Here is a 21650-nt window from a genome sequence, read left to right on the forward strand (position 1 = left end):
AAAGAGCCAAAATAACTGTTGTGAGCATATTTGGTTGTAAGTTTTCTGACAACCAAGGCAAAGATGAAAATCTGATTAGTCATGTTATCAGCCTTGTTTTCAAAGGAAGAGGTGTATCAATTCATCAATGTAAGAATTTGCCTATAGATGTTTTCCTCTTGTCTCAAATACCACCTTGGTCTCAGTTCCAGTTTTCACACCAATCACCAAGCACAGGATTGCCTTGGATTCATACTCACCCCCATTTCTTCTTCCCGTACCACATACTGGGCCACTTTGAATGAGCTCAAATATTCATTCATGCCCTGCAATTCTGTGTCTTCAGTCTCATCCTGGTTACGGTCCAGCAGCCGTTCAATGGCCTTATCATCGTAGTGGATAACACTGCTATCTTCTCCCTCTTTGTTGTCTCCTCCTATAAAAAATCAAGGGCCCACATCCCCAAAGTCAGCTTCAGCAGCTGCAGTGGAAAAAGCAAGTCCCACAAGACCCTTGGTATCAAAGATTCTCCCTAACTTTTAGAGAGGCCAAGCCCCACACCAAAATGTAAGTTCCTGACTAGCTCACCTCCATCAGTGGCTTCATCCTTGAAAAGTTCCTCAGTGCCAAATTTGAGGATATCATCAAGCTCCTGTTTGGACATAGATCCAGTCTTGGAGCCCAGCCCAGGCCGTACCACTAGATGCGTCAGCATCATTTTCTTCTTTGCCACCTGCGTGATGCGCTCCTCAACTGACGCACGGGTCACAAACCGGTAGATCATTACCTTTTTATTTTGCCCAATCCGGTGAGCTCTGCTAAAGGCCTGGAGTTGAGCAGGAAATAAAGCCAGAAATTGTATTTTCCTGGTGCCACTCTTATCCTGACTTCCACATAGTATTCTAAATTCGGCACAAGACAAGGTCTACAGCCTGCCCTCATAGGAAACTTCCTTTTGCACCCCTGCCTCCAGACACCACCCTCTAACATGTTACCCAAAATAGGACCACAGCTAACAAAATTCTCTGGCTTACAATAAGGTAAACAACACAAAAAGAATCTGTTGTTTCTCACCTAAAAACCTAATTCCAGATGGTAGAGTGCTCATAGAGGCCACTATGCCTCTAACATGTTACTTATTAAGGCTGCCTGCTGCCTCTGCTCACCTGAATGTCATTATGGGGGTTCCAGTCAGAGTCATAGATAATAACTGTGTCAGCAGTGGCCAGATTGATTCCAAGGCCCCCAGCTCGAGTGGAAAGCAAGAAGCAGAACTGCTGAGCACCTGGTGCTAATAAAGGAACCAAAAACACCATTAGAAGTGTCTCCTAAATTCCAATTCACAAATGTAGTTTAAAAAATTAAGCCGGGGCGGTGGCTCAAGCCTGTAATCTTAGCACTTTGGGAGGCAGACACAGGTGGATCATTGGAGTTCAAGACCAGCCTGGCCAACATGGTGAAACCCTGCCTCTACTAAAAATACAAAAATTAGCCAGGAATGGTGGTGTACACCTGTAGTCCCAGCTACTCGGGAGGCTGAGGCAGGAGAATCGCTTGAACCCGGTAGGCAGAGTTTGCAGTGAGCAGAGATTGCACCACTGCACTTCAGCCTGGGCAACAGAGCGAGAGACTCCATCTCAAAAAAAAAAGAAAAATTAGCTGGGCATGGTGGTGCACACCTGTAGTCCCAGCTACTCAGGAAGTTGAGGCAGGAGAATCACTTGAGCCCAAGAGTTCAAGGTTATAGTGAGCTTTGTGCTACTGCACTCCAGCCTGGGCAACAGAGCAAGACCCCATCTCTTAAAGAAAAACGTCAGAATAGGCCAGGTGCAGTGGCTCACGCCTATAACCCCAGCACTTTGGGAGGCTGAGGTGGGCAGATCACCTGAGGTCAGGAGTTCGAAATTAAGCTGGCCAACATGGTGAAATCCTGCCTACTAAAAATACAAAATTAGCCAGGCATGGTGGCAGTCACCCGTAATCCCAGCTACTTGGGAGGCTGAGGCAAGAGAATCGCTTGAACCCAGGAGGCGAAGGTAAAAAAGAAAGAATGTCAGAATATAAAACCTCATAGGCAAACACCACAGTAATAATCATTGTAAGCAAAGTCCACTGATGGATACTAAAATCAGTGTGAAAGTTTAAGGAGAAACAGGACACTGACACAGTCTCAAATATCTCCCTCAAGCTATTTATCAATCACAATTGGGAACAAGAGAAACTTTACACTGCAGAAACTCAACAGACACCACCTTAACCAGTGATCAAGTCATTACCAGTAAGGGGACATAACACATGTCCGTGCCCCAGTATGATGCATTGAAAAGGAAACATCATCGGCCGGGTGCAGTGGCTCACAAGCTCAGGAGATCGAGACCATCTTGACCAACGTGGTGAAACCCTGTCTCTACTAACAGTACAAAAATTAGCCGGGCATGGTGGCGGGCACCTGTAATCCCAGCTACTCGGGAGGCTGAGGCAGGAGAATGGCTTGAACCTGGGTGGAGGTTGCAGTGAGCCAAGATCACACCACTGCACTCCAGACTCCAGCCTGGTAACAGAGCAAGACTGTCTCAAAAAAAAAAAAAAAAAGAAAAGAAAAGGACACAACATCACCTCTGTGGCATTCTTGCACAAAATGTCTAATTTAATCAAGAGAAAACATCACACAAACCCAAACTTAGAGCCATGCTACAAAATAACTGACCAGTGTTCATCAAAAGTATCTATATTGACCCGGCATAGTGGCTCGCACCTGTAATCCCAGCACTTTGGGAGGCCGAGGCAGGTGGATTACCTGAGGTCAGGAGTTCGAGACCAGCCTGGCCAACATGGTGAAACCGTCTCTACTAAAAATACAAAAATCTGCTGGGCATGGTGGCACACACCTGTAATCTCAGCTACTCAGGAGGCTGAGACAGGAGAATCGCTTGAACCCAGGAGGCACAGGTTGCAATGAGTCAAGATCGTGCCACTGTACTCCAGTCTGGGCAACAGAGTGAGACTCCATCTCAAAAAAAAATCTGTATCATGTAAGAAAAGGAAAAAAAATAAATGTCATAGATAGCAGGAAGCACAATAACTAAATGGAACATGGGACCTGGGATTGGATCCTGAAACAGAAAACAGACATCAGGAAAAATTGGTGACATCCATTGAAGGTCTGTCATTTATAGTATAATACCAATGATAATTTCCTAGTTTTGATCATTGTACTGCAGTTATGTAAGTTATTATTAAGAGAAGCTAGGTAGTTGAACAGTATACATGAACTCTCTGTGCTGTTCTGTAACTTTTTTCTAAGTCTAAAATTAAAATAAAAAGTTTTTTTAAAACAAGTAGTAGTGACACTGAGTACAGTGGCTTATGCCTATCATCTCAATACTTTGGGAGGCCAAGGCAGGAGGACTGCTTGAGCCCAGAAGTTTGTGATCAGCCTGGACAACATGGCAAGACCCCATCTCTTCAAAAAAATTTTTTTAATTAGCTAGGTACAGTGGCTCAAGCCTATAGCCCCAGCTAGTTGGGAGGCTGAAGCAGCAGGATCACTTAAGCCTGGATGTGGGTCCAGGTTGTAGTAAGCCATGATCATGCCACTGCTGTCCAGCCTCCGCAACAGAGTAAGACCCCATCTCAAACAAAACAAAACAAAACAGGCTGGGCATGGTGGCTCGTGCCTGTAATCCCAGCACTTTGGGAGGCCAAGGCGGGCGGATAATGAGGTCAGGAGATGAAGACCATCTTGGCCAACATGGTGAAACCCCATCTCTACTAAAAGTACAAAAATTAGGTGGGCGTGGTGGCACGCACCTATAGTCCCAGCTACTTGGGAGGCTGAGGCAGGAGAATCACTTGAACCCAGGAGGCGGAGGTTGCAGTGAGCCAAGATTGCACCACTGCACTCCAGCCTGGGTAACAGAGCAAGACTCCATCTCAAAAAACAAACAAACAAAAAACAAAACCAAACCCTAGTAGTGTCTACTGAGGCAGATAAGTCTGCTAGTAACTTGCTATTTGAGCTTGAACAAGTCCTGACCTCTTGCTTGCCCTCAAGATACAATGCTTTCTTCTTTCTAGCAGAAAGAACAAAGACCCCAAAGGAAAAAATCTCCTAGGAATAGTCCAATACATTCTTCCAACTGAGACATTCAAAAGCTTTACTCTTCCATCTCAAATGACAAAGCCCGAAAAAAACTACACAGAAAAGCAGATGCACAAGAAGTTACAGAGAATTCCTGAAACTAAACAACTTCTCTCTCACCATTGAAGCGGTCAATGGCCTCTTGCCGCATGTTCCCAGTGATTCCACCATCGATGCGTTCGTATTTATAACCTTCATGTTCCAAGAAATCCTCTAGCAAGTCTAGCATCTTGGTCATCTGTAAAAGGAGCATGGTTTAATTATGGAAGAGTCAGATGGTAACCCTTTCCTGAGATCACTGACGGTTGTCTATGACTGTTCCCTAAAGCTCCCAGTCCACATGATACCTGGGAAAAGATGAGTACACGATGCCCACCCTCTTTAAGGTTCTTGAGCATTTTCTGCAGCAGCAATAATTTCCCAGATGCTCTGATTAGGGCACTGCCATCATACATGCCATTAGGCATCTTAGGGGCTTCCTGAGAACAAAAGCAAAGAAAAAAATATTAAAAGAAAGCACATATGGAGGAGTCCCAACCCAGGGAAAAACAGGAGGTGGCACTACATACCATTGCAGCCACAGGGAAGAGGTATGGATGGTTGCAGCACTTCTTAAGATCCATCACCACATTTAGCAGAGACACCTGGTTGCCACCACCTCGGGCATTAATTCTTTAAGTTCGGAAGGATGTACTTTGTAATTGGCTTCATGTGGAGTAGAAAGACAGGTTAGACCTGAGAGGCTTTCGGTGACTAATACAGGCTAACAACTGGGGTTTTCAGCTTCAACATCGCTGCACTGGACGAGCACTACCACCACCATTTAAATCACGGAAGGTACCAACCACAAAATAAGTAGAGTAAAAGCCGAAACCGGCATAGGTTTCGCGGGGCGGGATGGCTGGCGTGCTGGCGAACAGGTCCGTGGCGGTCGTCCTACCAAGCTCAACCTCCGGGTTCACGCCATTCTCCCGCCTCGGCCTCCGGTAGCTGGGTTCGGCCGCCTTACGCCCGACTAGTTTTTTTTTGTATTTTTGGTGAGACAGGGGACACGCCATGTTAGCCAGGGATGGTCTGGTCTGACCTCGTGATCCACCCGCCTAAACAAAGTGCTGGGTTACAGGCCCGAGCCACCAGCTGGCGCATCCTTTCTTTAGGCGCGCTCCATCCACCAGATGCCGCGCGGGAAGCTGGAGTGGGGAGGAATAGGAAAGACTGCAGACTGGCAGATGTCTAAATGGAGTCTGTTTCTGTCCCTCCCAACTCACTTCTGCATAGGGCTCAGCTCCACACGCACAATTAGTTCTGTCTTGGAGGGCATATTCTTGAACACATCGGCTTTCAGCCGCCGCAACATGTGCGGCCCCAGCATGTCATGCAGTTTTTTTATCTGGTCCTCCTTGGCAATGTCAGCAAACTCCTCCAAAAAACCTTCCAAATTGCTTCAGAAAGAAAAAGGAAAAAGTTATCGGAGAAGGAGAAGGGAAGAAAGAAAAGTGATACAGGAAATGGGCAACAGGAAGAATGAGAAGCACAATTATGAGCCGATTACAGATAAACACATACTTACTGGAACCTCTCAGGGGTGAGAAAGTTGAGCAGATGAAACAACTCTTCGAGATTGTTTTGTAATGGAGTCCCAGTCAGCAACAACTTGTGCTGGAGTGAGTAACCATTCAAGACCCGGAAGAACTGGTGAAGCAGATGGAAAAATGTGAAATCCAATGAAAACACAGCTCTAGTAAATCTCTACCAAATTTCAAGTTTTTCACTGCCCAATAGTTAAGCATCCCACTCCTCACATTCTTTTTAAAGGCCTGGCCACCAAGGGCTGTCACATACAAGGAAAGAAGGCAGAGACAATTTTTCTCTCTCCTCTCCACCTGCAAGTCTTCCCCTTAACAAATTGGGAGTACTAGAAAAAACTCAAAGTCAGGGCTCCAACATCCCTCCCTCAGCCCTCACCTTAGACTGATTGTTCTTCAGCCTATGGGCTTCATCCACGATGAGGCAGGCCCAATCAATAGAGCCCAAGATAGCCATGTCAATGGTGATCAATTCATAGGATGTCAGCAGCACATGGAATTTCACAGATGCCTCTTTCTGCACATGAAGGCAACTTGGTCACTACTAGTCACCTTCTCTCATGTAATCACAACCCGGGGACTGACGGAATGTTTTCCTCCTCCCAGGATTACCCTTTTGCCTCACCAAGGACCAGATCACAAGGAGGTAAACTAAGCCAGAAGCCGCAACTCTTTCTCTAGGGTGGCTTCCCTGCCCTGAGATACCTTCATGCGGGAGGCCTTCTTGCCGCCACGAATAGCATTGTCTTCAAAAGAGAACTCATTCTCTCGGATGATGGCACGGCTGTCCTTGTCACCCACATAGGTTACAACATACATGTCTGGAGCCCACATTTCAAACTCCCGCTCCCAGTTGATGATGGTAGAAAGAGGGGCACTCACTAGGAAGGGGCCTTTGGAATGACCCTTTGAGGAAGAAGAGGAAAGTCAGGACTGAGGGCCCCCACACACTGCAACCCCAGTGAACACCCAGCACCCTGCTGTCCCCTCAAGCCGAGCCAAGGACTGACACCTGCGCTCCTGCTCCTGTTCTCACCTTCCTCCATACACATGCCCAGCCTGTGCCTTTCCAAAAAGACAAGGTCCCACCATAACTACAAGTCTTATCTCTCCCATTAAGTCTTTCTATACTTCTTTCCTGAGATGGAGTTTCACTCTTGTTGCCCAGGCTGGAGTGCAATGGTGCAATCTCAGCTCACTGCAACCTCCGCCTCCCGGGTTTAAGTGATTCTCCTGCCTCAGCCTCCCAAGTAGCTGGGATTACAGGCATGCGCCACCACGCCCGGCTAACTTTGTATTTTTAGTAGAGACGGGGTTTCACCATGTTGGTCAGGCTGGTGTCAAACTCCCGACCTCAGGTGATCCACCCACCTCAGGCTCCCAGTGCTGGGATTACAGGTGTGAGCCACTGCGTACAGCCAAGTCTTTCCATACTAATTCTACTCGTAATTCTACTTCCCTCAACACATAATCATTCCCCTAGAACTGAGACTCTACAGACCCAATGCTAATCCTACCCAGGGCTCCACACCCTCAAATCTTCTGCTGCGTACGTATGTTTATCCACTATCACATTTATCTACTATCTATTAAACACATGTGTACATGTGTTTATTTATTATCCATAGTGTTCTTGAAGGTCAGAGACCAATTTTTTTATTCCTTTATCTCTCTACTCAGAGTGTAAGTGAAGGCTTCAAACACAAAATATCCACACAAAAAAACTATCAGCCCCAGATTTCCTTACCTCCTTGTAAAGGGAATAGAGGAAGACTGCTGTCTGTACAGTTTTCCCAAGGCCCATCTCATCAGCCAAGATGGTGTCAGTGCCCTGAGCCCAGGAGAAACGCAACCAATTCAGACCCTCCATTTGATAGGGGTGCAGGGTTCCACCTGTAGCATCCAGGTACTCTGGCTGTCGCTCATACTTCACTGTTGGCTGAAGGATGAAACAGAGAAGTCAAGAGCTGGCAAGGAACTCCCTTCCTCCCCTAATACAGCAGCTGCTTCCTCCTCTCTAGTCTTCACAGATCCTCCTGGGGAAAAGCTACAAAAATTCTGAGGGAAGAGATCCCCTATAATTACTGCAATTTCATATTCACTTTAGGGTCCTCCAGGAAACAGGGCTTAACCAGACAGATCTGATTTTGGTCCTACATATCACTGAGGAAAAACACATCACAGACTCCCTACCAATACAATAATTCTACTAGTCAGGATCTACCAGGTAAATAATGTATGTCCCTGTTAGATGAATCTTTTTAACTTTAATCACCCTCAAATTACACTGTACAAACAAAACCCAGAGGAACTGAGCCTGAATTAAGCCAGATTCCAATGTAAGTTCATAAAAGCTAGGCTATGTGACCCCTCCCCCTAGATAACACTTCTTCAGTCATTCAAAATACACCTCCTTTTTTTTTCTGATGACAAAAGAAGAAAGTAATCCCAGTGCTTTCTGATATATAGAGACGTGGAGAAGTGGGGAAGCAGACTTGAAGTGATCTTTTCATTACCTAAGAGTACCATCATTAGACTGCAGCAAAGATACACTGTCCTACCCAACAATCTACCCTCCAGTCCCTTCCACTCCGACTCACATCAACTGTTGGCGTTTCTGGAGGTCTCTCCAACTTTCGAAGCTTCACCTTCTTGAGCTTCTTGCCTGGTCGGCCTTCCTCACCCCTCATTAACTCCCTAAAGAAGAAAGACGTCACGCAGCTGCCCAAAGTCCTTTTCTATAGAAGAAACAACTTGCCCAGGCACAGAGGCTCACACCTGTAATCCCAACACTTTGGGAGGCTGAGGCAGGCAGGTCACCTAAGGTCAGGAGATTGAGACCAGCCTGGCCAACATGGTGAAACCCCGTCCCTACTAAAAATACAAAAATTAGCCAGGCGTGGTGGCAGACGCCTGTAATCTCAGCTATGAGGCAGGAGAATTGCTTGAACCCGGGAGGCGGAGGTTGCAGTGAACCGAGATCGCACCATTGCACTCCAGCCTGGGGACAAGAGCAAGACTTCGTCTAAAAAAAAAAAAAAAAAAATTAGTTGGGTGTGGTGGTATATGCATATAATCCCAGCTACTCGGGAGGCTAAGGCAGAAGAATCGTTTGAACCAGGGAGTCAAAGGTTGCAGTCAGCCAAGATCATGCCACTGCACTATAGCCTAGTGACAAAGCGAGGCTCCATATTAAAAAAAAAAGAAAGAAAAAAAAAAAGAAATAACTCTATTCCTCACCCAAAATCACTCACCTGTGATTCCAATAGCTCTGCTTGAACAGGTCGTAATCCTGGATCTCCACATCCTCACTCTCCCAAGAAGCCTGATCATAAGGTAAGTCCCGCCACTTGATCAAGTAGTGGACATGGCCCTTCTTGTCCACGCTGCAAGTCAAGGAGAAAAAACCCTCAGAGCCAGAAAAAGCAACCCTCCTCACTTGCTCTCAAAAACCAGCAATACCGTATGTTCCACACCAGACCTCTAGGTATGCCACAGATCACACGTTTTCAGAGCCTCTACTATACCAGTCTTTGACCAAAAATTATCTCTAATTTATACTTTCCTAGTTACACTCAAACACCAGAATTCAGTCAGTTAATAATTAACATAGAGTGTTGGCCAGGTGCAATGGCTCACACCTGTAATCCCAGCACTTTGGGAAGCCAAGGCAGGCAGATCACTTGAGGCCAGGAGATCAAGACCAGCCAGGCCAACAAGGCAAAACCCCGTCTCTACCAAAAAAAATTAACCAGGCGTCAAGCCAGGCGCAGTGGCTCATGCCTATAATCCCAGCACTTTGGAAGGCTGAGGCAGGTGGATCACAAGGTCAGGAGTTCAAGATCAGCCTGGCCAATATGGTAAAACCCCGTCTCTACTAAAAATACAAAAATTAGCAAGGCGTGGTGGTGCATGCCTGTAATCCCAGCTACTCAGGAGGCTGAGGCAGAAAAATTGCTTGAACCCAGGAGGTGGAGGTTGCATCAAGCTGAGATTGCAGCACTGCACTCCAACCTGGGTAACAGAAAGAGACTCCATCTCAAAAAAAAAAAAATTAGCCAGGCACGGTGGCACACGCCTGTAATCAGAGCTACTCCGGGGACTGAGGCAGAGAATCACTTGAGCCTGAGAGGCGGAGGTTGCAGTGAGCTTAGATCATGTCACTGCACTCCAGGCTGGGCCACAGAGCGAGACTCTGTCTCAAAAAATAAATAAATAGGCCACACGCGATGCCTCATGCCTGTAATCCCAGCACTTTGGGAGGATGAGGCGGGCGGATCACGAGGTCAGGAAATTGAGACCATCCTGGCTAACACAGTGAAACCCCGTCTCTACTAAAAAAAAAAAAAAAAAAATTAGCCAGGCGTGGTGGCGATCGCCTGTAGTCCCAGCTACTTGGGAGGCTGAGGCAGGAGAATGGCGTGAATGCAGGAGGCGGAGCTTGCAGTGAGCTGAGATCGTGCCACTGCACTCCAGCCTGGGCAACATGTCCGTCTCAAAAAAAACCACAATAATAAAATAAATAAATAAATAAATAAATAACATAAAGTGTCAGGCGCAGTAGCTCCCGCCTGTAATCCCAACGTTTTGGGAAACTGAGGCAGGTAGCTTGCTTGAGCCCAGGAGTTTGGGACTGCTGTGAGCAGTGATCACGACACTGCACTCAAACCTGGGCAACAGAGCTAGACTTTGTCTCAAAATAAAGCATGGTGGCTCATGTGTGTTAATCCCAGAACTTAGGGAGGCCAAGGCAGGCAGATCACCTGAGGTTAGGAGTTCAAGACCAGTCTGGCCAACATAGTGAAACCCTGTCTCTACTAAGAGTACAAAAATTAGCTGGGTATGGTGGCAGGTGCCTATGCCTAGTTACTAGGGAGGCTGAAGCAGGAGATTCACGTGAACCCAGGAGACCAAGGTTGCAGCAAGCCAAGGTTGCACCACTACACTCCCGCCTGGGTAACAGAGCAAGACTCCATCTCAAAAAAACAAACAACCAAGTATGGTGGCTCACGCCTGTAATCCCAGCACTTTCACCTGAGGTCAAGAGATCCAGACCATCCTGGCCAACATGGTGAAACCCCGTCTCTACTAAAAATACAAAAAATTAGCTGGGCGTGGTGGCTCGCGCCTGTAGTCCCAGCTTCTCAGGAGGCTGAGGCAGGAGAATCACTTGAACCTGGGAGGCAGAGGTTGCACTGAGCCGAGATCACACCACTGCACTCCAGCCTGGGCGACTGAGACTCTGTCTCAAAAAAAAAAACCAGTGTCTTCCAAATCTAAGTTGCCGGTGACATCCATTTTCCCAATCCCTTCAGCGGGAATCTCCCATGGAGACTGCCTATCTCCCATGTGCCCAGCTGGTACCTGTGGTTGAGGATTCGGTGGATCATCATCCACTCAGGTTTTATCCCATAGCGATAGAAGCGTTCCTCCATCTCTGCAAATTTAGGGTCCTTGTTTTTTCGTTTTCGGCTTTTTTCTTCATCACCACCAAAGTCCCCAGAAGGTGGCTCATCCATATCATTCTTCCGCTGATAGTTTCGGAACATCACCTGACAGTGCAGCTCCAGCTTGGAGCGGAAAGAGAAAATCAGCCACCAAGAAGCTGTGTTCATTCTTTCTATCCACAAGGCTCTTTTATCACTATCCTATTCATCGTAGCCCCTACATCTCCAGCCTATCCTCAACTTACCTGCAGTTCAGAAACCCAGGAGCAGTGCCAGTAAGACATGCCTTGCCATTTCACAAAGAACTGCCGCTCTGGCCGCCCCTCCAAGGGCTTTGGGGAGGGCGTGTTGGGATCAGCATCTGGAGGCCGAGGCACTGGTGTGGGAGATGGTGGCTGACCCCACTTCCAGATTAGGATCTTCTGCACTTTGCCCTTCAGAGCTGGACACTGAGGGAAAAAGAGACAACTTAATCTCAAATCATAACCATGGGAGAAGGGACAGCCCACAGTCTCAACTTTATCAAAGGACGATTAAGATCTCATTTCAGGCCTGGAGCAGTGGCTCATGCCTGTAATCCCAGCACTTCGGGAGGCCGAGGCGGGCAGATCACGAGGTCAAGAGATCGAGACCATCCTGGCTAACATGGTGAAACCCCGTCTCTACTAAAAATACAAAAATTAGCTGGGCATTGTGGCACGCGCCTGTAGTTCCAGCTACTCGGAGGGCTGAGGCAGGAGAATCACTTGAACCTGGGAGGCAGAGGTTGTAGTGAGCCAAGACTGCCCCACTGCATTCCAGCCTAGGGGACAGGACAGAGAGAGACTCCGTCTCAAAAAAAAAAAAGATCTCATTTCAAATAAAATCTAATCCCAGGACTCCTCCAGGGAGAGAATACAGGTTGAGGACCCCTCATGTGAAATGCTTGGGACCAGAAGTATTTTGGATTTCCCACTTCTGGATTAGATACCTATCTAATCCTAACCTGTGATACAATTCTCTCTCCATTTCTGGACATCATCCAGGATTTCCGTGCCACTATCATTCCTATCTGCTTAACAAAGCCAGTAGTTAAGACTTCAATAAGCAGCCAAAAGAATCAGGAAATCAACAGACTTAAAGCACAGAATTCCTCCCTTAAGCAATCTAAAAGCAGTAAGTGGCCCTATTAAACATTCTAAACTGGCTGGCACGGTGGTATACACCTGTAATGCCAGCACTTAGGGAGGACAAGGGAGCAGAATAGTTTCAGAGCAGGAGTTCAAGACCAGCCTAGGCAACATAGTGAGACCCTGTCTCTACAAAGATTTTTTTTTTTTTTTAATTAGCTGGATGTGGTGGCATGCAGCAGTACTCCTAGCTACTCAGCAAGAGGCTGAGATAGAAGGATCACTTGAGCTCAAGAGTTGGAGGTTGCAATGAGCTATGACTGCACCACTGCACTCTAGCCTGGATGACAGAGTGAGACCCTGTCTCCAAAAAAACAGTTTTTTAACAAAAAAATTAAAAACATTGTAAGCTACCAAGACCCTGAGGCAGGGTGTCAACACAGAGACACATGTTCTCAGCTAAAAGAACATTGCTTCATCTCCTCTTCAGAGAGCTGGCAAAACATCAACTCCTCTGTTTGAAGTCAGTCCTACATTTTCCCAGGACAAAAGTATCCCAACACTATAGGATAAAGGAAAATACCTTTCTCAGGGTTGAAAAGCTCACAGTTCCTCTCCCGCACGCCAGCTTCACAATACCCTACATAGAAAAGACTACACTTTCCACATCTTTTGCCCTGGCTGAGATCAGTCACTCACCGTACAACGGGGACAGAGCCATTCACCGTTGGGGATCTCTGGAAGTGGGGGATTCAGGCAGTGGATATGGTAGGAAGAAGGACAGGTATCACAGCAGAGCAGCTCCCCACCATCCTTGCAGACCCGACAGAATTCCATATGGTGATCATCCTCCTCTTCGAGGTCTCCCCCAACCTCTTCCAGGATCTCCTCACCCTCCGAATTGTCCTCTTTAGCTTCCCACTGGATGCCTTCCTTCTCCTGCAGTAAACGACCACAGATTCAGATTATTACCCCCACCCACCCACCGAAGTCTGAAGCCAGTACCCATCATTCCTTTGAATGCTTCCCAAAGCTCACAACCCGCAGCACCAGCATTTCCATTTCCATCCAGGCCCCAAAGAGCTTTACTGTCCCACCCTTCTTCTCATGAGTTCCAAGGGGCCACAATGGCCAGACACTCACGCAGTGTGGGCAGCTCCACTTGCCCTCAGGAGCCTTCTCCATGTCGGGATCCAGGCAAACCATGTGGTAAGCTCGGGGACAGGTATCACACAGGATGATCTCACCGCCTTGCTGGCACACCTCGCAATAGTCCTGGTGGTCTGTCTCATAACCATCCACAGCAGTCACCTCCTCCTCGCCTGGGCAAGGAAGAGGGAAAGCCCAGTTATTAGAAAAAAACTACCTCCCCCCACCCCCAACCCCTATCTCCTTAGGGAGATTCTTCCCTAATCACTCCCACCTCATCCCATCACAAATATACAGAAGAGAAACACACCTTTCTTTTTCTTTTTAGTGGTTCGGAGTTTCTTGCGGCTGCGGCTACTACGGCTGGTGGAACCATCAGAAACAGAATAGCTATTGATACTGGCATCATCGAAGTCAGATTCCACATCTAAGTCATCATCCTCACTCTGACAGGATGAAAAAGAATAAGGTTAGACATTCAAGCCAAGGGGAAGGAAAGAGTGGCAGACAAGGGAGTGCTCTCTCACTGAGGATACCAGAATCCCAGCAAGCACTGTTATACAGGGAGCCGAGTCTCATCCTGTTCTGTGGGCAACTCCCCACATTCTTATGTGCCTACTAGGAAGGACAGGTCCTGATATAAGGTCACATCCTTTCTAGTATACATGGAACCCTCCCTAAAGTGATGGGCCGGGCTCTCACCGAGGATCTCTTACGCTTGGAACCAAAACCTCCCAGCTTGATTTTCAGGGGAGCTACTTTCTTGGGTTTAGGCTTCTTGGCATCAGGTACACGAGGGCTGCCCTTGGGCTTCCTCCGAGCATTGGGACCTAAAATCAGGATACATCCAAATATATAAAATACCACATCACCAAAGATGGGAAAAGACCTTCCCCACATTCAGATGCCCAAACTTCCCTCCAAAATTCAAGACTCACTCCTCCCTCCTATCTCCTACCTTAGGGCTGACAGAACACCATTCCCATGCTCTGTCTTTGACATCTTAAGCCCACACTAGACACCCCCACTCCCATTTGAACCCCATTTCACCTTTGCCCTCCTTGGTCTTGGCCTTGCGGATAGGCACCTCCACAGGGGGAGGTGGTGGTGCAACCTCAGTGGCTGTCACCATGCTCTCCACCACAGCCACCGCTGCTGCTGCCGCAGCTGCCACTGATGCCCCAGAACTGCCTTTGAAGGGATTGTTGGTACTGAACTCCCGCCATTTTGCACCCAAAACCATCATCATCTTGGAGACAGCAATCTTGGGATTTTTTGCAGCAATGAGGGGTCTGGTGGAGAAATGGAGAAGAGCAGAGGAAAATGTTTAAGAATAAAAGAGGCCGGGCGCGGTGGCTCAAGCCTGTAATCCCGGCACTTTGGGAGGCCGAGACGGGCGGATCACGAGGTCAGGAGATCGAGACCATCCTGGCTAACACAGTGAAACCCCATCTCTACTAAAAAATACAAAAAACTAGCCGGGCGAGGTGGCGGGCGCCTGTAGTCCCAGCTACTCGGGAGGCTGAGGCAGGAGAATGGCGCAAACCCGGGAGGCGGAGCTTGCAGTGAGCCGAGATCCAGCCACTGCACTCCTGCCTGGGCGACAGCGCGAGACTCCCTCTCAAAAAAAAAAAAAAAAAAAAGAATAAAAGAAAGAAAGAGAAGAAAGAAGAGATAATAGAAAGACTCTCCTCCCCCTTCCGCAAGCCCCTCCTGTTTTACCTGACAAACTGGCTGAAGGCCTTGTAGTTGGTGAGGGTTCGATAATCCTCCTCTGAGAACACGTGGTCAATGTCTTCCATGCCCCAGTCTTCCAGGAGCTGAGCAGATGATTTAGGCTCCTGCAGAAAGAGCAAAGTCAGGCACCTGCCACCTAGTGCCCATACCTGCTAAACAAATTTGTACTGAAAAACCAGAGTAACAGAGTTAAAAGGAAAAGAAAAGAAAGTGTTCTAAAGGGCAGTAGGATGTCTAAGAAACAAAAGGACAAAAGTTTAACTGTACAAAGAAGAGGATGCAGGTCCAGGCACCTTTGAATCATCATCATCGTCATCCTCCTCCTCCTCCTCCTTCCGCTTGGATTTGCTCTTCTTCTCTTTCTTAGGTCCAAGCTTCTTCTTCTTCTTCTTACCAGGGGTATAGTCGCTGCCCTCACTGTCTGAGCGCAGAGCCACCTCTTCCTCCTCCTCCACAAACTCTGGCCCCTCCCCAGAGCTGTCCCCCAGCTGCCGGCATAAGAGCATACGCTGGAGCAAGGAAAGGGGGGGAGAGGGAGACAGACACACACATGCTACACACATGCTGACCTCAGGACAGCCCTGAGGCTCATCCCCAGAACCTGGCCCACCACTCCTAAGAAAGAAACAAATGCCCTCAGCCCTTCAACCCTTCTCAGAGCTCCTCCCTTCTTCTTCTGGTTCCCCGTAACATTCAGTCACCCACTCACCTCCTTTTTTTGGCGCTTGCTCTTAGGGATTTTAGGGTCCCGAGGTTTCTTAGGCTTTTTCTTCTTCTTGAGCTTTGGAGTCTCTGTTTCTGACAAATCCTCTTCTGGGTCCTCTTCATTTTCTACATGTATTTGGCAAAGAGTGGTAGGCAGGGAAAAAGATCAATAGCAAAAGGTTAGGCCCTAATCCAGAGGCTTTAGACTTTATTCCCCACCTCTTGTCCCAGATTCCTCTGAAGAGAACTGCTATACTCTGTACAGAAGGAAGCTGATACCCAGGACAAAAACAGACAAAGAGAGAGCTGTATATACCCAAAATAGGCCTGCCAGGCCAGACCAGGCCCACCTCGGGCAGCTGTCCAGACCCCTGCCTCCTCTCTCCCCATTCCTACCAGCAATCCTCTAGATGTTCACCAGCACAGCTGAACTGAGCTGCTTAGAGTTCACCATGTAAGAGAACTAGATTTAGGCCTCCTATAACTGGCCACCAAGTATTCTATAAACTAGGGAATGAGAATGAAAAATCCTACTCAGAAAGCAAAAACTATACAATATACCTTCCCAGAACAGGATCAGTTCAGGGGTCTCGGAAACCACATCCTTCTCCAACCACTTTGAAATCATCACTGCTCAAATTAACCAGAACCTTTAAGTCCTAGGTTCAGGTGCCAGACCAATCTCATGCCCACTCCTAAAATACAATTTCCTTTCCCCATCTCCAACCCTAATGTTCCTCCTCAGCTTCTCCTGGGTCAGCAGCCTCTTCTCCCTAGGGGCCCAAATCAGCCCAGCTGTCACCATCTCCCCCTGCACCCACCCCCCAGCAATCCTCCTCCCATCTGGCTCCACCTCCTCCCCTGGCTGGAAGCACACACAAAGCCTGGGGTAATACTGAAAGCTCCTGGGCAAGGATAGGTGGGTAGGGGCACACAGAAGGCCAGGAGGCAGCTTCCTTTGTAACAGACATTCACACCAGACTCCCTCCTCCCTCCTCTCTGTCCCTCTTTCCAAGCCACCCCCGCCCAAGTTGGGGGGGGATAGAGAAAGGAGTGGAGAGAAGAAGGGAGTGCCTCACCCACTGAGGAGAGGGAAAATGGCTCCTGACCGCAGAAGCCAGTCCAGGGCACCCAGCTGCCAACATAGGACAGACAGGAAGTGGCAGGGGAGGGGGCGGGGTTGACAGAGGTGGGGCGGGGGGGGGGGGGGGGGGAGGAGACTGCCCTCACAGAAGCCTCCCCAAATTATTACCTGGCCCCAAGTCCAAATGCCACCTACTCTGGGATGACACGGTTCACAAGAGGCCACCCTAATGTCCTAAGCAAGGAAACCCAAGGAGAGTGAGACAAACATGAAGGTAATACTAAGGGAAGAACTCGATTACCCCCTCGATCACAATTATTTTTTCAATCATCAGAGCTGAGATTTAACAAAGGCTCAATGGACCTGTGGTCAGGACATACAACCTTCTCCCCAAATTTCTGATACCCAAAAGATTTAGTTTGAGGAATGGAGGCCCACAAGAAGCCTCTGAAGCTCAGCTTCCTCACCCCCCCCACCCAAAGTCCTATCCAACAAATATGGGAATGTCTGCACAAAAAAAAGGAGCAGGACCCAGACAGTGGTAGAAGATAACATCCCGGCCGGGTGCAGTGGCTCATGCCTGTAATCCCAGCACTTTGGGAGGCTGAGGCGGGCAGATCATTTGAGATCAGGAGTTCGAAACTAGCTTGGCCAACATGGTGAAACCCCATTTCTACTAAAAGCACAAAAATTAGTCGGGCATAGTGGTGGGTGCCTGTAATCCCAGCTACTCAGGAGGCTGAAGCAGGAGAATCCCATGAGCCAGGGAGGTGGAGGTTGCAGTGAGCCAACATCGTGCCACTGCACTCCAACCTGGGTGACAGAGTGAGACCCCGTCTCAAAAATAAAAAAGAAAGTAATATCCCTCCTTCAATCCCTGACATGCTCTTAGCTCTTAACCCCCAAAATTAGCCCTAAAATGTCTCTGGCTCCCCACTTCTTGAGCTAGACAGACACTAGGGAATGAGACATTAGGCTGGACAAAGCACCATCAGCCTCCCTGCTTCTCAGAATAAGACCAGGCACAAGAAAGCCCCTCCCATTCCCCCTTGGGAATGGAACACCAGCCCGGATTTCACCAGAATCATTTTCTTCAGGGCTTTTCCCCAACAATCCCCAAGTCAACCCCCAATCCCCATCAGCTAGCTATATCTCACCACCCCCATAAAAGCTGGAAGTGGAGATAAAGATAACCCATAGAGGCAAAGGGGACATCCTTCCATGCACATGGAACCCCCAAACTTCTCAGGCAAATAATATGCTGAAATGGCAAACAACAAACTGACTGAGATATAGAGGAAGATTTGGGAAAGGGACAGGAATGGGGTGTGGCAAGTGGAAAAAGTGGGTCATGCTACAGCTCAGGACAGAGTTCACAGCTCCTGCGCAGCTCCCAGTCAACATGAAAGGCAGCCCCAGCCCAAGGGGACAATGGGAGCCCAAGATGTGGAACCCACAATGTCTAGGCAGCACTACTGTTTCTCATGCCCCTTTCAGAAAGACGGGGTCCCCTTACCAGCACCACCACCCTGCCCTCACCTTGGGCAAGGGCATGGAAATCTGCCCCTCTACCCTACACAAGGATGAAACCAAGTTTCTCATCCCAACAGCCAAGACTCCATGACAACACTAACCCCTCTCCTAAATGGCCTCAGGTTGAAGTCAAGACTTCCAACTTAAAAAGTACCAAATGTGAAAGCATCTCTCCCAGACCACCTCAACTTCCACTGAAGCTAAGAAGAGAGAAGGCAGAAGTGAATGATGCTGGATGAGAAACAAAAACAGGATCAGCAGGCTCCAAAATGAGAAGAAAAGTAGAAGCAGAAGGAATGAAGAAATGACACATAGGAAAAAAAATGAAACTAGAAAACATGAAGGTCAAGGAAACAAGTAGATGACTTAGCTAGGGGCTCTGAAAAAGGACACAGAAGAGAAAGACATCTGCTTAGGAACATGACATCAACCATCATTTGAGGATAGACAAGGGCTCCCCCAATCAGGCAATGTAGTTATAACCATACGGGTTTGGCCAGTTCATGGAGCCACCCCAAAACACAGATAGAGCAACCCCTAGCACACCTACACAGACGCTTTACACTGCTAGCCTAAACCCCAGGCTACCTCATAGAGGCAGAAGCCAGTAGGAAAAAAGCCAAAATTATGTCCACTCACCAAGAGAAGAAAGATGCCCTCCCTTCTTTTGCCCCTCTTCACTAGGCTATTACATCCTTCCCGAGCCCCCATCACTTCCCCACTCAAAACATTCCAGCAATCTGCCTGGCTAAAAGCACTCCAGATCCTGCTGAGGAGCGCGATTCAAACTTCACACAGCTGAGACAGCACAGAAAACCGGTAACTGATCAGAAGCTAAAAATAATCAGATAGAGTGTAACCAGCACTCCCTCTTTCTTTTCCACAGCGGCAACCACAGGATCCTACTAGCACAGATGCCGGGCTGGTCTTTCAAATAGAATCCTCAATGCCCCCCTCCGCCACCACCACAAGCCTCCAGGGGTCCCAGCTACCTGCATTCCTCCGAGGACCCACACACAAGGTAATGCCTGCCAGCCCAGAGAGCTCCCTCAACTGGGAACTGCAGAGCATTCCTCAAGACAGAGTGCAGCAAGCTGGCATCTCCGTCCGCGGTGCCCAGGAGGCACATGGCTTCCACCCCCCTCACACTAGAGCTCCGCAGAAGGGAACCACTCCCTTCGGATGCCCTCCACCTCCGGCTCTGCACAGAGACAGCCGAGCAACACAGTCCTGCCTCACCAGAGCAGTCACTCGGGAGAGCCCCAGATGCCTCCTTCCCGCCCTGGGCCCTTGGGGAAGATGTTACCTGGGTGGGGTGGGGGCAGGCTGTTGTTCAAAAGTGCATCCATATCCTCCTCCTCACTGCCCGCCGAGCAGGGGGACGGGGAGCCCAGGCCCGACGCCATCCCCTTCCGCTCCCGGCCAGGGAATTGGCCCAGCTGCTCCTGCCGGCGGCCTGGGGCCCTCTACACTGGCCCGAGTCACTGTGCGGGGGAGGGGGGAGAAACAGAGAACAGTCAGTGACGCGCACTGTCCCCCTCCCCCACACCCACCCGCTCTTTCCGCCCCCCACCCCAGCCACCCTAGCAGGGCACCCGAACCGCTCAGGCTGAACTTAGTTCCACACTCCTTGGGGGCAGCCCGGAAGCCGGCTCCCCGGCAGGCGCCCCCACGGAGCGAGGGAGCGACGCCTCCGAGGGCAGGCTGGTGCAAGCGCGGGGAGGGGAGACGCCGGGCTGGACCGAGCGGGGTGTGACGGGGGAGGGGGTCCAAGTGGCAGCGGCACGGGGGGGCCAGGGGAGGCGGCAGGCGGCGAAGCGCTCTGGGACACAAGGTCACTTGGGGGTGGGGGGGCGCCTCCCTGCGCCCGGGGAGGGGCCAGTCCCCAGACAGGGCAGCTCTCCAAAGGCTGTCCTCTGGGACAACTCAGGTTCTCCTCAAGAGCTGCGGGGACGAGGGGGCGTGGAGGCTCGGGCGCTGCGGGGGGCCGGAGGCAGGGACGCGGGGGGCGAAAGCGTCCCACCGGGAAGGGGGCCGGGCCACGTGTCCCGGGGGGGCAAATGATCAAAGGGCGAGGGGGTGGGCGCCGGGCATTGTGGGAGACCAAGCCGGAGGCGGGGGTCGCGGGGAGCAAGACTCCGGCAGGGTTAGGGCGGGTGATAGGGAGGAGGCCGGGCGCCCTGCAGGCCAGGAAAGGAAGGGTCGGCTCCTCTGGGCAAGGGGCGGTCCGCGGGTCCGGAGACGCCTAAGGAAGGGGCGGGTGACGGGATGACCTCGGGGCTGGTCGGGCCGTGAGGGGCGTCTCTTTGGGAACCCGGCGCTATCCTCACCCCGGAGCCGCCGCAGGTCGCGCTGGGTCCGGCTCAGTGTCACTCCCGCTCCAGCTCCTCCTCGCCGCGGCCGAAGGGGGGAAAATGGCTCCGGCTCCGGCGTCGCCTCTTAAAGGGCCTGAAACACCGGCCGGGAAATCCCACCGCACAGGCCCCGCCCCCCCACGGACAGCCCATAATAACCTCAACCAACTCCAACCCCCCCTTCCACTACCGCCACCCTCCTCCCCAGGTCTCCCGGGCAACCCCCGCCCCCTCGTCGCTCAGGCAACCACTGGCCACGCCCCCTTCGAGCGCGCGCGCGCGTGTCACCTGGGCAACCGCCCACCTCCTGGCCATCCCATAATACACACGGACATCCCCCCCCAAAACACACACACACACACACAACACACACATACACCCTGCCCCCCCACATTTCATACACATATGTCAGGGGCTGCTGACATAATATTGCAGACCTTTTGCAACTAACCCTCTTAGACATCCCATAATAGCCATCCTTTGCCAACTTCTTCACTCTTGGCCCTAATGCTAACATCCCATAATAATTCACCTCTCCCTCCCCATGGCCATCCCATAATAAGCACCCCTCCCAGCACTTATGCCTCATATCCCATAATACTCAGCCCCATCCCCCACAGACATCCCATAATAACCATCCTTCACCCCCCCCCCCCACCCCCACCCCCCATAATCGTCAGAACCCCACCCCCCCCCCATACTACAACAACGGACACTCGGCCTCCTCCCACACACATCCCATAATAATCAGTCTCCCACTTTCTATACTGACATCCCGTAATAACTAACCCCCTAGGGCTGCCCTCAGTCCCTGCAGGCTAGGGTC

General features: G+C 49.9%; 1 protein-coding gene across 1 annotated transcript in view; it reads right to left on the reverse strand.

Annotated features, from left to right (window-relative positions):
* CHD4 (chromodomain helicase DNA binding protein 4) overlaps nt 1-20918 on the reverse strand; it is a 37925-nt gene extending 17007 nt beyond the window's left edge. Inside the window, exons 1-26 of the mRNA XM_031650986.1 lie at nt 20801-20918; nt 19777-19954; nt 15858-15979; nt 15442-15657; nt 15134-15252; nt 14462-14703; nt 14114-14241; nt 13722-13857; nt 13406-13584; nt 12962-13201; nt 11399-11602; nt 11071-11276; nt 8961-9092; nt 8307-8403; nt 7454-7645; nt 6412-6612; nt 6086-6223; nt 5691-5812; nt 5388-5562; nt 5246-5310; nt 4690-4792; nt 4468-4599; nt 4241-4358; nt 1146-1270; nt 568-805; nt 240-415 (exon numbers count right to left, since the gene is read on the reverse strand). Coding sequence (XP_031506846.1) covers nt 240-415; nt 568-805; nt 1146-1270; nt 4241-4358; nt 4468-4599; nt 4690-4792; nt 5246-5310; nt 5388-5562; nt 5691-5812; nt 6086-6223; nt 6412-6612; nt 7454-7645; nt 8307-8403; nt 8961-9092; nt 11071-11276; nt 11399-11602; nt 12962-13201; nt 13406-13584; nt 13722-13857; nt 14114-14241; nt 14462-14703; nt 15134-15252; nt 15442-15657; nt 15858-15979; nt 19777-19876 — 3906 coding nt within the window. The 5' untranslated portion in view covers nt 19877-19954; nt 20801-20918. The remainder of the gene's footprint in view (nt 1-239; nt 416-567; nt 806-1145; nt 1271-4240; nt 4359-4467; nt 4600-4689; nt 4793-5245; nt 5311-5387; nt 5563-5690; nt 5813-6085; nt 6224-6411; nt 6613-7453; nt 7646-8306; nt 8404-8960; nt 9093-11070; nt 11277-11398; nt 11603-12961; nt 13202-13405; nt 13585-13721; nt 13858-14113; nt 14242-14461; nt 14704-15133; nt 15253-15441; nt 15658-15857; nt 15980-19776; nt 19955-20800) is intronic.
* Nucleotides 20919-21650: the final 732 nt, after the last annotated feature.

This window comes from Papio anubis, chromosome 9 (assembly GCF_008728515.1).
Source record: "Papio anubis isolate 15944 chromosome 9, Panubis1.0, whole genome shotgun sequence".
Lineage (NCBI taxonomy): Eukaryota > Metazoa > Chordata > Mammalia > Primates > Cercopithecidae > Papio > Papio anubis.